We start from the raw sequence: 12408 nt of genomic DNA on the forward strand, positions 1-12408 counted from the left end.
TCTCAACACTAACCCCCGGAGTAGACAGAATCTCCTAGCCGGCAAGACCAGTGTGAAATATGCCCACCCCTCCATCTCATCTCCTAGGCTTCCCTAAATTCCTCTGCTGCTCCCTACTTGTTGCCAAGCGTGCATTTGCATCAGAGCCTTGCCAGAGGCGGCACTTCCCTTTTTCTTTACCCGTGGGCAAGGTGTTCCCCGGCTTTCTTCAGGCTCCTGCTCCAAGGGCACCTTCTGAGACCCAATCCCGTCTTTCAGGTCCTCAGCTTCTTTGTCCTCTTGTCTCTTGCCATCCTGCCTGGGATTCTCTTCTCTTCCTCTTCCCTTTATCAGCTTCTGCACATCCCCTCCCTTCAATTTAGGTATTCCTTCTTCAAGGAGGCCTTTCTGCATCCCTGGGCTCTCCATCAGATATCCTGTGCATGCCCTGTGATGCCATGTTAAGTGTCATCCTTCCCCAAGGGCCACCATTCCCGTGACAGCAGAGGCTGTGGCTGTCTCCGGCACAATATGGCTTATCAGCACTCACTCTGGACTCAGCCTGGGGTTGAAACCCAAACATGAAGCCGATTACCGTTAGCCTCAGTGTCCTGATGGGTAAATGGAGCCCCTTATAGTATTTCAGAGGGAGGTGTGAGGATCCAGTGCGAACTGTTCAGAGTTATACTTGACACTTACTAAGCCCTCTGCAAATGTTAGTTGTCATTTTATCTCCTGGAACCTGCAGTCACTGATATAAAATATTCACCTAATGATCTTTTGCTGAATTAATGAAGGAGTGAATGAATGAGACCAAGTATCTGAGCAGCCAGATGAGAAATTCAAGGTCACAATCTGAGGACAAGGATACAGAGTAGGTACCTGGCCCCCCTGATGAGTGGTGAGCTGACTCTGGGATGTGATCCAATTTCAATAAATAAAACTTGTCCTTTTCCATAAAACAGGTGCCTTCGTGGTGGGGAGAAATGGCCTGAGTCCGCCGACCCATAAACATGCCTTCCCCAAGTGAAGGCAGAGACACTGCAGAGACACTGCCCTCAGTGTTCATCGTGGATGCAGGCTGGGGTTGCAGGGACAAGCTGGGTGGTGAGGGTGGGCCTCTTCCATCTCTGGGCCTCAGGGCCTGCTTTTAAACAAGGCGGGGGGTGGAAGCTGGGCCAGTCCAGTGTTCACAGCCTCCTCAGATCCACATCCTCTTTTTTGTAAAAAACACTTCTATCACCACTTTGCTACCTTAAATGGAATTCAGATATAATAAAACTGACCTACACATGTTGAAAAAAATCAGCATTGTGCCCTAACTGGAGAAATAATTTGGAGTAAAATGATCTGTATTTCAATTCTCAGGGATAAATATAATGCAAGACAAAATGAGCCATTAGGGGCTTGCTTCTATGTACAGGGATGTTTTTTGTTTGTTTGTTTAAGAACATTCCACGCCCAGTGTGGAGCCTAACGTGGGACTTGAACTCACAAACCCTGAGATCAATACCTGAGCTGAGATGAAGAGTTGGACAGCTGTACAGGCGCCCCTGTACGGGGCTGTTTGATGCATGATTAAAATATTATAAGTGTGTTGCTGTGGGTGACATAGTTTTTCAAAATGGTAAGAAAAAAAAACCTTGTTAAGTTGTGAGCAACACAAAGTTCAGTCTTCCCTCTGGTGACAGTAGTTTCATTCCTGGGAAACTTGGTATATCTTTAAAACCATGCAAAAAAGTACTTTTAGTTCATATGTCAAATGAGTTAGGGTCTAAGTTCGGGTTATTAAAAGTGGGTTTTCAGCTCTGTGAGGTCCTAGAAGGACATGTGGGTGGAGGGACCTTCCTTTGTGATGCTAAGGCATCAGAACACAACTTGGCAAACCTAGTGGAGTGTAAGAATCACGAAACCTAGATCCCCGCCAACTCCACTTGTGGGTGTTCACCCCACGTAAATGCTGGCATGCACACACCAGGAAACACGATGACATTGTTTCTGTGGGCAATAGTGAGATAATGGAACAAGTCAGGTCTCCAGCATCAAGAGAATCACAAATGTGATGGATTCCTACAGGGAGGTTGCCATATGGCCATGAAGATACATGACTTAGAGTTACAGGTAATCAACCTGGAGAAATCTCGAATGTTGAGCCAAAGAACAAGGCAGGGAATGACATGTGGGATAAAGTGCCATTGAAAGACCCTAGAGGACCCGCACCCAAGGACACACTCACAGACCACTGGATGCAATAAGCAAGAGGATTTTATTCGGGCATGCTCGGACTCCCAGGGACACTTGACCAGGATGGGTCAGTGCCTGAGAGCCCCGATCTGTTTCGGGAGTCCCTTAATATAGAATTTTACAGTCCATTACATCAGAGCCCTCACTTTTCTAGCCAGTAATTTCAAAGCATTACAGTAAGGCCTACACACAGGTAGCCAATCCTTTAAAACCAACCATACATTCTGGCCAGTCACCGTTCAGGTAGTGTACAGTAGAGGGTACGTGTTGAATTGCACGTTTCTAACCTTTATCTGTATACGTGCTGAACCGCACGTCTCCAGCTAGCGTACGTGCTGAACCGTACGTCTCCGGCCTTGGTACGGGAGGCAACCCTTATCAATTTTACTTAGTAGTAGGGGAAATTCTTAACAGGGGAAGGGTATAACTTTATTTGATTACACAGCGAACGAGGGTTTAAGCAATTTTTCATTTCTTAGCAAAGCATTAGAAGCATTATTATACAGAAGCCAGAAACAGCTGGGTTAAACACAGATTTTTGCTATTCGTTATCCTGTTATGCTGCTTGCTGACTCCCTTATCTATGGTCAGCGGGCCACAGTTTCTTAGTTAGCATAAGCTGGTTATAAAAAGAATGTTAAAACTTATAGGCTATACTATAGTTCTGACCTGGGGTCCTTCACCATTATATAGTACAATCTAGATGGTTTAAAAACATGTAATATCGTGCTTGACTTAGGCCTGGCACCCGCCCCCCCACTGCCCCACTCCCGGCCCAGTAACCCAGATACACTCTGAGCTGTATGTGTTTTATGGGTCATAGTGGGGTATACTTGATCAGACCTGGTACCCCCTCTTGCCCCACTCCAACATAGAACCCTCAAGGCTGCCATCGTCAGGGTGGTGGGATGCAGGAAGCCTCTGTCTATCCCTCCCCTTCCTCTGGCTCCAGGCCTTCTCTGCAGGAGCAAGTCGGGGGCCCTGGAGGCCCAAGCAGAGCAATGTGAACAGACCGATCTCTCTCATTAGGAGCTGCCACAGAGGCCAAGCCTGGGCAGGTTCGACGTGGTTTTTCAGGGAATACGGAGGAGAGGGCAAGAACCATTGGTGGGGAAGGAAGGAGAGAAAGAAGTGGAGCAGGAAAGGAGAAAACAGAAGAACAGGTGGGAAGAAACTGGTGCTCTGATTCAGAGAGACTTGGAGGACATCAACTGACCTCCAGAGGTCTAGATCCTGAGACTCAAACAGGATGAGCCTGTGTTAGGAGCTGTGGCCCAGGGCCCACCCCCTTCTCTGTCTTTGGTGGGTCATCTTGCCTGGGCAGGGATCTGGATCTTAAAGCAGGGGAGGAGCTGGAGTGAGCAGCTCTGATTCCAGTTCCTCCCCCACTCTTTCAGTCTGTCAATGGCAGGTTTTCCCTAGTGCCCACCAAGGTTCCCTGAGTTACCCATGGTTCATTTTATCTGCTAGGACCTTCTCCACCTCTTCTGGGGTCTGCTCCCACCCGCATACCCACTGAGGCTGGCACAGTTAATGTCTTACATGCACCAATGCATTTCAGCCTCAAAATGACCTAAGAAGGGAAATGATAATATCATTATCAGTTTATGGATAAGAAAACCAAGACACTTGGGGAGAACTCACCCAAGAGATGAATAGAGAACAGGAATTTGAGCAGATTCCCAAGATTGTGGATTTTATCTCTACTGTCTACACCCGCTATAGGGGGTCTAGCATTTGCCAAGCACCTGCTTGGTACTGACACTTCCTGTGCCATGCCAGGCATACTCCTCAGGGCCTTTGCACTTGCTGTTCATTTTGCCTATTATACTACCCCACCCCCAAAGCTACAAGTCTCTCTATTCACTCCATTCAGGTCTCTGCTCAAATGTCACTTTACCTGTAAGGACCCTCCTGTCCTCCCTAAATAAAACGTATCTCTGGCAAGCACCCCCCCAAGCCCAGATTCTGCCTTATTATTCCTTTAGCACTCACCACCATGTGACATGTTACTTATCTATATTTACTGGCTCATTGTCTGTCTTCCCCCAGTAGTAGGGATGCCCTGAGAGAACAGACTTTTCTCTTCAATTCTCAGCACACTGATTAGTGCCTGGCTTATTTTCCGCCTTCAACTACTTTTTATGACTGGGTTTTTATGACTTTTTATGAATGGTGAAAAGTGAGGCCCCTTCCCTCAGTAAGCTCAAATTCTGGAGGAGACAACTGGCCTTCATGAAGGAAATAGACCCATGTTTATTTCAGGCAGCAGTGAATGCCGGGAAGAACACGTCTGCTGCGTGAGGGCAATGAGAGGGATGGAGATATCATGGTGGACAGAACCGTCTGGGAGCCCTCATGAAGGACATGGTTGAGCAGGGATACTTGGATGAGTTAAGGAATGTGGTGTGGCCAATGGCCAGGTGGGTGTCAGGGCAGAGTCAGTTTACGGGGTGGTAACGGGATATGTAATTGGGGAGGGGGTTAGTTTGCAGGGACTTATACTCCCTATGGCAGGTGGTGGTACGAAGATTTGCTTTTTCAGCTGGGAATTGAACTCAGAGCAAGGAAGCAGCTGCCTCTGGCCACTGAGGTAGACATTACTGGTTATCTACTGACATTTGGTCTTTGGTTCCTTTAGTGAAGAATGACAGCTGGGCACAGGGCTGCCAGAATAAAGACTACATTTCCCAACCCTCCTTGCAGCTAGTTGTGACCATGTGACCACATTCCAGCCAATTAGAGGTGATGTGAGCAAGTTCTCAGCTGTGCCCTTGAAGGGGAGGGTCCTACTCTTCTTTCCTGCCTTCCTCCCTAGACTTGCTGCCTGGGATGTGGACCTGGTAGCCACAAGAGGAAGGAATCCACTATTGCCTGGCCTGCCTATGCTTGGTTATTACTAGAGAAATCAATTTTCTTCTGGCTTAAGCCACTGTGATTTAAGAGTTTTGTAAAAGTTGCCAAACCTGTGTTTAACTGTTATAGCCACCCAAGCCAGCCATGGTGGGGAAGGAAAGAAGGCGGGAAATGGAGAGAGAAGGATGTAAGTGGAGGACCTGGGCAGTCTGGCTCTGCAAGCTCAGAGGTGCTTAGGAAAAACTTCCAGAAAGTCTCTGAGTTGGATCTTGCTGCATGAGAAAATGTGGAGAGGGGAAGACGGGAGCAGCCACTCCAGAAGGGGTTGTAGCAGGAACAAGGACCCTGAGAGGAGAGCCAGGCAAAGCCCTGAAGGACAAGGAGGGCTTGCATGGGCTGCAAAAGGAGACACGCACACCAGAAGGGAGCCCAAGCAGTGCCCAGTGGAGAACTTCACCAGGTGAGTGGAAACCAGATGTAGAGATCCTGGCACTTGGCATGAGACCTGGGGAACATCTAGAGGTTGAGATCAGAGGCAGAGAAATGGCTGGGGAGCTCTGGCCTCTCTCCCGACTCAGAGGAGCCACTCTGGGGCTGACCTCTCACCCATGGTCCACGCCCCATGCTAAAGGGGGGCTCTGTCCTGCTGGGCCTGGCGTCTTGATGTCTTCTTGCCAGGGCCTCCTCCGGCAGGCAGCCAGGGCCAGCAGGAGTGCAACCAAGATCACTGTCTTCAGCTGCAGGATCAGAGTGTGAGCATAGACAGGAGGTCTGGAGGACACAGGGGAGAGCTTAGGAAGGAGCCTGGGTGAGGCCCCAATAGTCCAGACCTCAGTGTCCTCACAGGGAAATCTGGCCCAGCTGCTACAAACCACGGGGCCACATTCTCTCTACACTGAGAGAAGAGATCTAAGACCTCCCCTCCTTCTGTCCTGGATCTGAAGAGGCTTTGCCCAATATCCTACCTGTACGCTTAATCATCTTGACAACATTCCTGACTTCCGACAGTCATAGAAAACTGGGTTCATTTATTGGTTGCTCAGCTCCTCTCCCCTAGACCTTGAGCTAAGTATTTCCTAATTGCCTAATATAATCCTTAAACTTATCTTGCAAGGTAGGATAATAATGTATTGGTACAGATAAAGAGGCAGACTTAGAGAGGGGATATGATTTGCTTAGGGATATATATGTCAGAGAAGTGATGGGACCAGGTGGTCTCACTCCCAAGAATGGCAGGAACAGGGCTGAGCAATAGGGAGCATCCGGGGCTGCTACCCCAAGTCTCACCCCCAACCTTACCCCAGTCGCAAGTGCCCCTGAGTATTAAGAGGTGATGTGACATGCATGGTTCTGGGCACTTGGCATGTGTAAATCTTATCAGATCTACATACAATCTTGTGAGGTAGGCTCTCTGATTCTTATCCTTTCTCCCCTCTAGTACACAGAGCAGGACAACAACTATTTAAGGAGCGAGGCAACCTGCCCACAATCACACAGCTAGAAAGAGGCTCAACCCAGAATGCTTGTCTACAAAGCCATGTTCTCCAGTGCTGTGTTATATAGTTTCATGCTGTATCCTTGCCCTGGCTCATGGGGGGCTCACTACCTCTCAAGCAAGACTGCCCTCTGAACAGCCAGCACTGGTTGTTAGAGAGTCCTTTCTTTGACTGAGCTTCAACATGGATCTCTGTTTTCCTGGTTCTACAGTTGAGAAGAAGTCCTGGGACTATTTTCTTGGTGTCAGATAACCCTAGAAGTCGGACTGTTCCCTTCCCACGGCCAAGCCATGTTTGACTGCCCTTGTCTGTGGGGACTAGTTACCTTCACAGCAGATAGGTACATTTACCTGATAGAAACATCCTGTCTACATGCTCATGCTGAATTCTGTCTCTTGGGGAGAAGTGCAGTTTGTTGCAAAGAAGGGAGACAGTCTCTCATTCCCATTTCTTTTCTGTCCTGCCACTTCCTGAGCCCCTATGCTATGACTTAGGGTCATCGAGATGAGTCTGCCTGGGATTGGGGGCTAGAAGTCAAACCCTGCAACTATGAGGGACTATAGTTAGACCTGTGGAAGCATCTCTGGGGTAAGGACAATGTCTGATTCATTGTGGGATCTATAACACCTAGTACAGTGCAAGGCGGTGAAGAGAGGAAGTTAAATCATTGGTGGTCTATATACAAAGTTTTGTGGAGCCCAGCATGGCAAGAAATTAACTCTGCCTGGGAGAAACAGAAGGTTTCACAGAGGAGGGGCTATTTGTGCTGGGCCTTGAAGGACGAGTAGGAGTTCTCCAGAGAGAGAGGGAGAAAGAATTCCAGGCAGAGGAAATGGCTTGTGTAAAGGTTGGAGGCTGAGAACAGCTGACTTATTTGGGACGTGACAGAAAGTTCCCTGAAAGTGCCCTGACACCTCCCCCTCGCCCTGATGCCCCCTAAACCACCTGTCTCACCTTTTACTCTCAGCTTGGTGCCCTGTCCAGACAGGTATTGTCCGTTGAGTTTTCTCTGAAACTTGGCACAGTAGTAGTTGCCTACCTACTCAGTGGAGGCACCTTGCAGAAGAGTGCTAAAATCCCTCCTGGAGTCCTGGACTGCTGTCATGTTGGGGTGGAAGATACCTTCAAAGTTGTAAATGGCCTCCCAGCTTAGGCCAGCCCCCCAAAAGCACCTAATGGGTTCTGGGGGACTATCTCCAAGCACTGTGCTGTTCAGGAATACAGTGTCTCTAGTGGTTGCCAATACCAGCCCCTGGGGCTGGATGATCCAGAGGTCTGGGTCTGGGTCCCTGGCTCCTGAAGCCAAAGAGAGGGGCCTTGCTGTATTCTGTTTCTTCCTCCGCTGTCCGCTCATGACCTCCCTCATATCTGCCCTCTCTCCCCTCTTCCCTGATTTCTCAACTCAGTGACTTCCTCTGTATCCTGCCATTACTCTCAAGTAGATTCACTCAGTAGAGAAGTTCTCAGTACCTCTTATGTGCTGATGTTAAGATCCGGAAAAATGAAGCTCAGCAGGGCACACAGATACCCTGTTAGGTGGAACAGATACCCTGCTAGGAGGGAGTTCTCAGTCTGGTGGTGGAGATGGCCCAGAAAATCCCCCTGAGATCGGAAACCTAGATGACTGTAGGACCAAGAGAAGGCTCCTGTCTCAGCTTGGAAGGATCCCAGGAAGCCCTTCAGACATGCTTGCACCAAGTGAAAATGCACCTTTTCCACTTATTTCATGTGCCGCTGGGATTCGTGTGCACAGCATGGCTGTGGGTAAAAGGATGTAGATCAGAACAGGGTGCTTGGACCTGCAGAGCCTGCTACTCAACATTCACAAGCATGGAGGTGCCCTCCTCTAGGACCTTTTCTGATTTCTCACTCAAGTCACTAACCCCCACACAGTGGTAGCTTCCAGCATGCTTGCTGGGGACATTGTGGATATAGATGGAACAGTCACAACCAAGTGGCTCCAGTGTCTCCTGGATCACTGGTGTCACCCCAGGAAAGCAGCCATGTTTGAAGTTACAAATCTCCTGCCGGTGCTGATGGCTCACCTTGACCCATTTAAGGATGTCATCAGTGTCAGAGCCATCCACTGTCCACCACAGTAGGAGTGCTTTACTTTCTGCCACCAGCATGGGGCCCTTGGGCTGTAGCACCTGCCACTCACTCCCTTTGCTCCTACAACAGAAGAAGAAAGTCTTTGTGCTGAGCAGGAAGGACCTGGAGCCCTCAGAGGGGAGCTTGACCCCATCTAGGCATTAGCTGACCAGGAATAATTGATCAGGATGCTGGAGGGATATTGTCAGGGGAGGAAAGTGCAAAAGATGGGGAGGTTGGCTGGAGAGACAGAACGGAGGTATTAGATGGAGAACATAAAAATTATAGATGGCACTTAAGTGCCCACCATGTGCCAAGTCTTACATGTATGACCATTTATTCTTCCCAATTCTCCTGTGATGTGGGCAGCCATATTACTATCCTCCCAGATGGTTAGGTAAGTTTCCCAGGATCGCTACTTATGGGCTGAATGGCCAAATTCACTGTGGAATCCTAACCCCCAGTACCTCTGAATGTGGTTGCGTTTGCAGACAGGGTCTTTAAAGAGGCAATTCAGTTAAAATGAGAGCATGAGGGTGGACCCCAATCCGATATAATGGGTGTCCTTATAAGAAGAGGAGATGAGGACACAGATACACATAGAGGGAGGCCCGCGTGGAGGCACAGAGAGAAGATGGCAGATGGCTGCCAATCCAGCTGATACCTTCACCTAGACTCCTAGCCTCCAGAAGGAAGAGAAAATGCTTTCCTGTTGTTCAAACCACAGTCTGTGGCCCTTTGTTATGGTCACCCAAACTAACACTTCATCCAGTAAGAAGGGGACAGTCTGTTTCTGGAGCCCCTGCTCTCAGCACTCAAATATATCACACAAAATGCATGTGCTGTGATATTCAGGGTAAACATCCTCCCTGCTTTCTGTGACTTCTTTTTCTTTTCCCAAGTGAGAATATTGTCTTATATGACCTTTTCTTTTTTTGTTTGTTTGTTTTTTGTTAATTTTTTATTTCTTTTCAGCGTAACAATATTCATTATTTTTGCACTGCACCCAGTGCTCCATGCAATCCATGCCCTCTCTAATACCCACCACCCGGTTCCCCCAACCTCCCACCCCCCGCCCCTTCAAAACCCTCAGATTGTTTTTCAGAGTCCATAGTCTCTCATGGTTCACCTCCCATTCCAATTTTCCTCAACTCCCTTCTCCTCTCCATCTCCCCTTGTCCTCCAAAATTTGTAATTTTTGGATTTTCTTATTTTTAAGTAATCTCTATGCCCAACATGGGGCTTGAACTCACAACCCTGAGACCAAGAGTCACGTGTTCTACAAACTGAGCCACCTAGGTGCCTCCCCTCCAGCCACGTGAATTCATTTTTTTCCCCAGATTTTATTTATTTATTTGACAAACAGAGATCACAGGTGGGCAGGGAGGCAGGCAGAGAGAGAGGGGAAGCAGGCTCCCCACTGAGCAGAGAGCCCAGTGTGGGGCTCAATCCCAGGACCCTGAGACCACAACCTGAGTCAAAGACAGAGGCCCAACCCACTAAGCCACCTAGGCACCCCTCTATTTTTTTTTTTTAAAACTACCTTATTGAAGTATTATTTACATACAGTAAATACCAGAAATTGTACTATATACAGTTCTATAACTTTAAAAACATTTTTTTAAAGTTTGAAGTACAGTTGACATATAATATTATATTTATTTTCAGGGGTCAACCACTTTGGGGGTTGAACTGCTGAGTTTTACCTCAAAATGGACATCGAGAAAGAGGGCTGAGGCCTCCCATGCAAGTTCTTTCACAGCTGGGTTATGAACATCATCTCAGGTGCTCCCCTCAAGAACTCCCTGAGGTAGGTATTATTCTTGTTACCACCATTTTCCAGATGAGAAAACTGATGGGGGCAGAAACATGAGGGGACCATATATTCAGTTGGCATCATGAACAGGATCTGGACTCAGATCAGGTGACTTAAAGTTCTGCTCATTGTAGGTCATCAGCTTTGTGCCTCAACTTTCCCCTTGATGTATGTGACCATCAGAGGGATGACTCCATCTCACCTCAAGACATAAGTTTGCAGGATATCATGGTGTTTCTCTGTTGCCAGTGAGGTGGGGGAGTAGGGAGGTGAGGCAGATGTTTCCTTCTAAGAGGATGTGGGGAGGGGATGTGGAATTCTAAAAACCTTTCCTGCCTGTCCTTGGCTAGGCCTGTGCTAGGAGCCCAGGAACCGCCTCACAGTCATACCTCATGTTGAGTCCTAGGGATTGCTTTTGTCTATGGAGCTCTTAGTTCCAAGAAGTTCAACAGCATCTGCCCTCAAACACCATGATGTGAGCCAGTCAGGTCTGTTCACTCTAATCCTTTCTGGTAGTTTGTTCCCTGGCCTCAGGTCGTTTCCCCGCACCTCACACACAAGCACAGAAAGATGCCCTCCACTCAGCACAGGGTTGAGAATAGTGCCTGCTCCCACCAGCCAAACTGGAATACCTCATGATTGACAGAGCAATGGGTAGAACACACAGAAGGGAGTACTCATAGAGAAGTGCTCTGTTTCCATCCAGCAAAGCTGAACAGCTAGACCCTGAAATGATAAAAACAGATAACATTCTATTGTGAGGCTTTGACATGTGTTTAAGTAAAGTTCTGACAACAGTAGAATAAAGACTGGGCAGTGGGGGAGACACTAGAATCCCTTCGAAGGTTTCCTATCCTGTTCACTTAATGGTGTGCTGTCATTTAAAGATAGATGGTGATAAATTATAGATGAATACTGTAAACCCTAAAGCAACCACTAAACAACAAAATGAAGAGTTATAGCTAATAAGCCAATGAAGGAGACAAAAGAGCATTATAAAAATATTTGTCAATCAAAAGAAGACAGAAAAAGAAAAAAAAGAGAACAAAGGACAAATAGGACAAATAGGAAGGTACTAGGATCTAAACCTAATCTTGTAAAAAGTCATCTCAAATGTAAATGGTTTGAATACACCATGTAAAAATGAGAGATTGTTGGATTGGATTAAAAAAAGTAAAACCTAACTATCTGTTGCCTACAAGAAAGCACTGTAAATATTGAAGGTGCATGTATGTTAAAAGGAAAATGATGGGAAAAGATATAGCGTATGAATACTAATCAAAGGAAAGCTGGAATGTCTATCTTAATATCAGGTAAAGTAGACGTCAGAGCAAAGACTATCTCTAGGAAGAAAGAATGTTATTTCATAATGATAAAGGAGAAAATTAATCAAGAAGACTTATGAATCCCAAACATTTGTGCACCAGATAATAGGACTTCAAAGTATGTGAAACAAAACCCAGTAGAATGTCAGGGGGAATCAGAGAAATCCACAGCTATACTTTGAGATATCAATATCCTTCTTTTCACAGTTGATAGAACATGTAGGCAGAAAGTCAGAAAGAGTACAGAAGACTTGAAAAGCACTGTCAACTACCTTAGTCTAATTGACATTTGTCGAACACTATGACCCCCAAATAGGAGGATATACAGTTCTTTTCAAGTGCACAAAGAACATTTGCCAACATGGAGCATATTCTGAGTCATAAAAATGGTCTCAACAAGTTAAGAAGAATTCAAGCATACTCTTTAACCACAGTGTAATTAAATTAGGATCAGTAACAGATGCCTAGGAAACCCTGAGTTATTCACAAGCTGAATAGCATACTTTCCAATAACACATGCATTAAAGACAGAATGAAAGGGAAATTAGAAGGTATTTTTATCCAAATGAAAATGAAAACACAATATTAAAATTTGTGGGAT

General features: G+C 46.9%; 1 protein-coding gene across 1 annotated transcript; it reads right to left on the bottom strand.

Annotated features, from left to right (window-relative positions):
- Positions 1-5681: 5681 nt before the first annotated feature.
- On the bottom strand, positions 5682-8820 carry SIRPB2 (signal regulatory protein beta 2). Its single transcript, XM_059134337.1, is given in 4 exon segments — positions 5682-5850; positions 7490-7873; positions 8397-8747; positions 8816-8820. Coding segments are annotated over 4 exon segments (909 nt in total).
- Between the last annotated feature and the right edge of the window lie 3588 nt (positions 8821-12408).

The sequence above is a fragment of the Mustela lutreola genome, chromosome 9 (assembly GCF_030435805.1).
Source record: "Mustela lutreola isolate mMusLut2 chromosome 9, mMusLut2.pri, whole genome shotgun sequence".
NCBI classification, from domain to species: Eukaryota; Metazoa; Chordata; class Mammalia; order Carnivora; family Mustelidae; genus Mustela; species Mustela lutreola.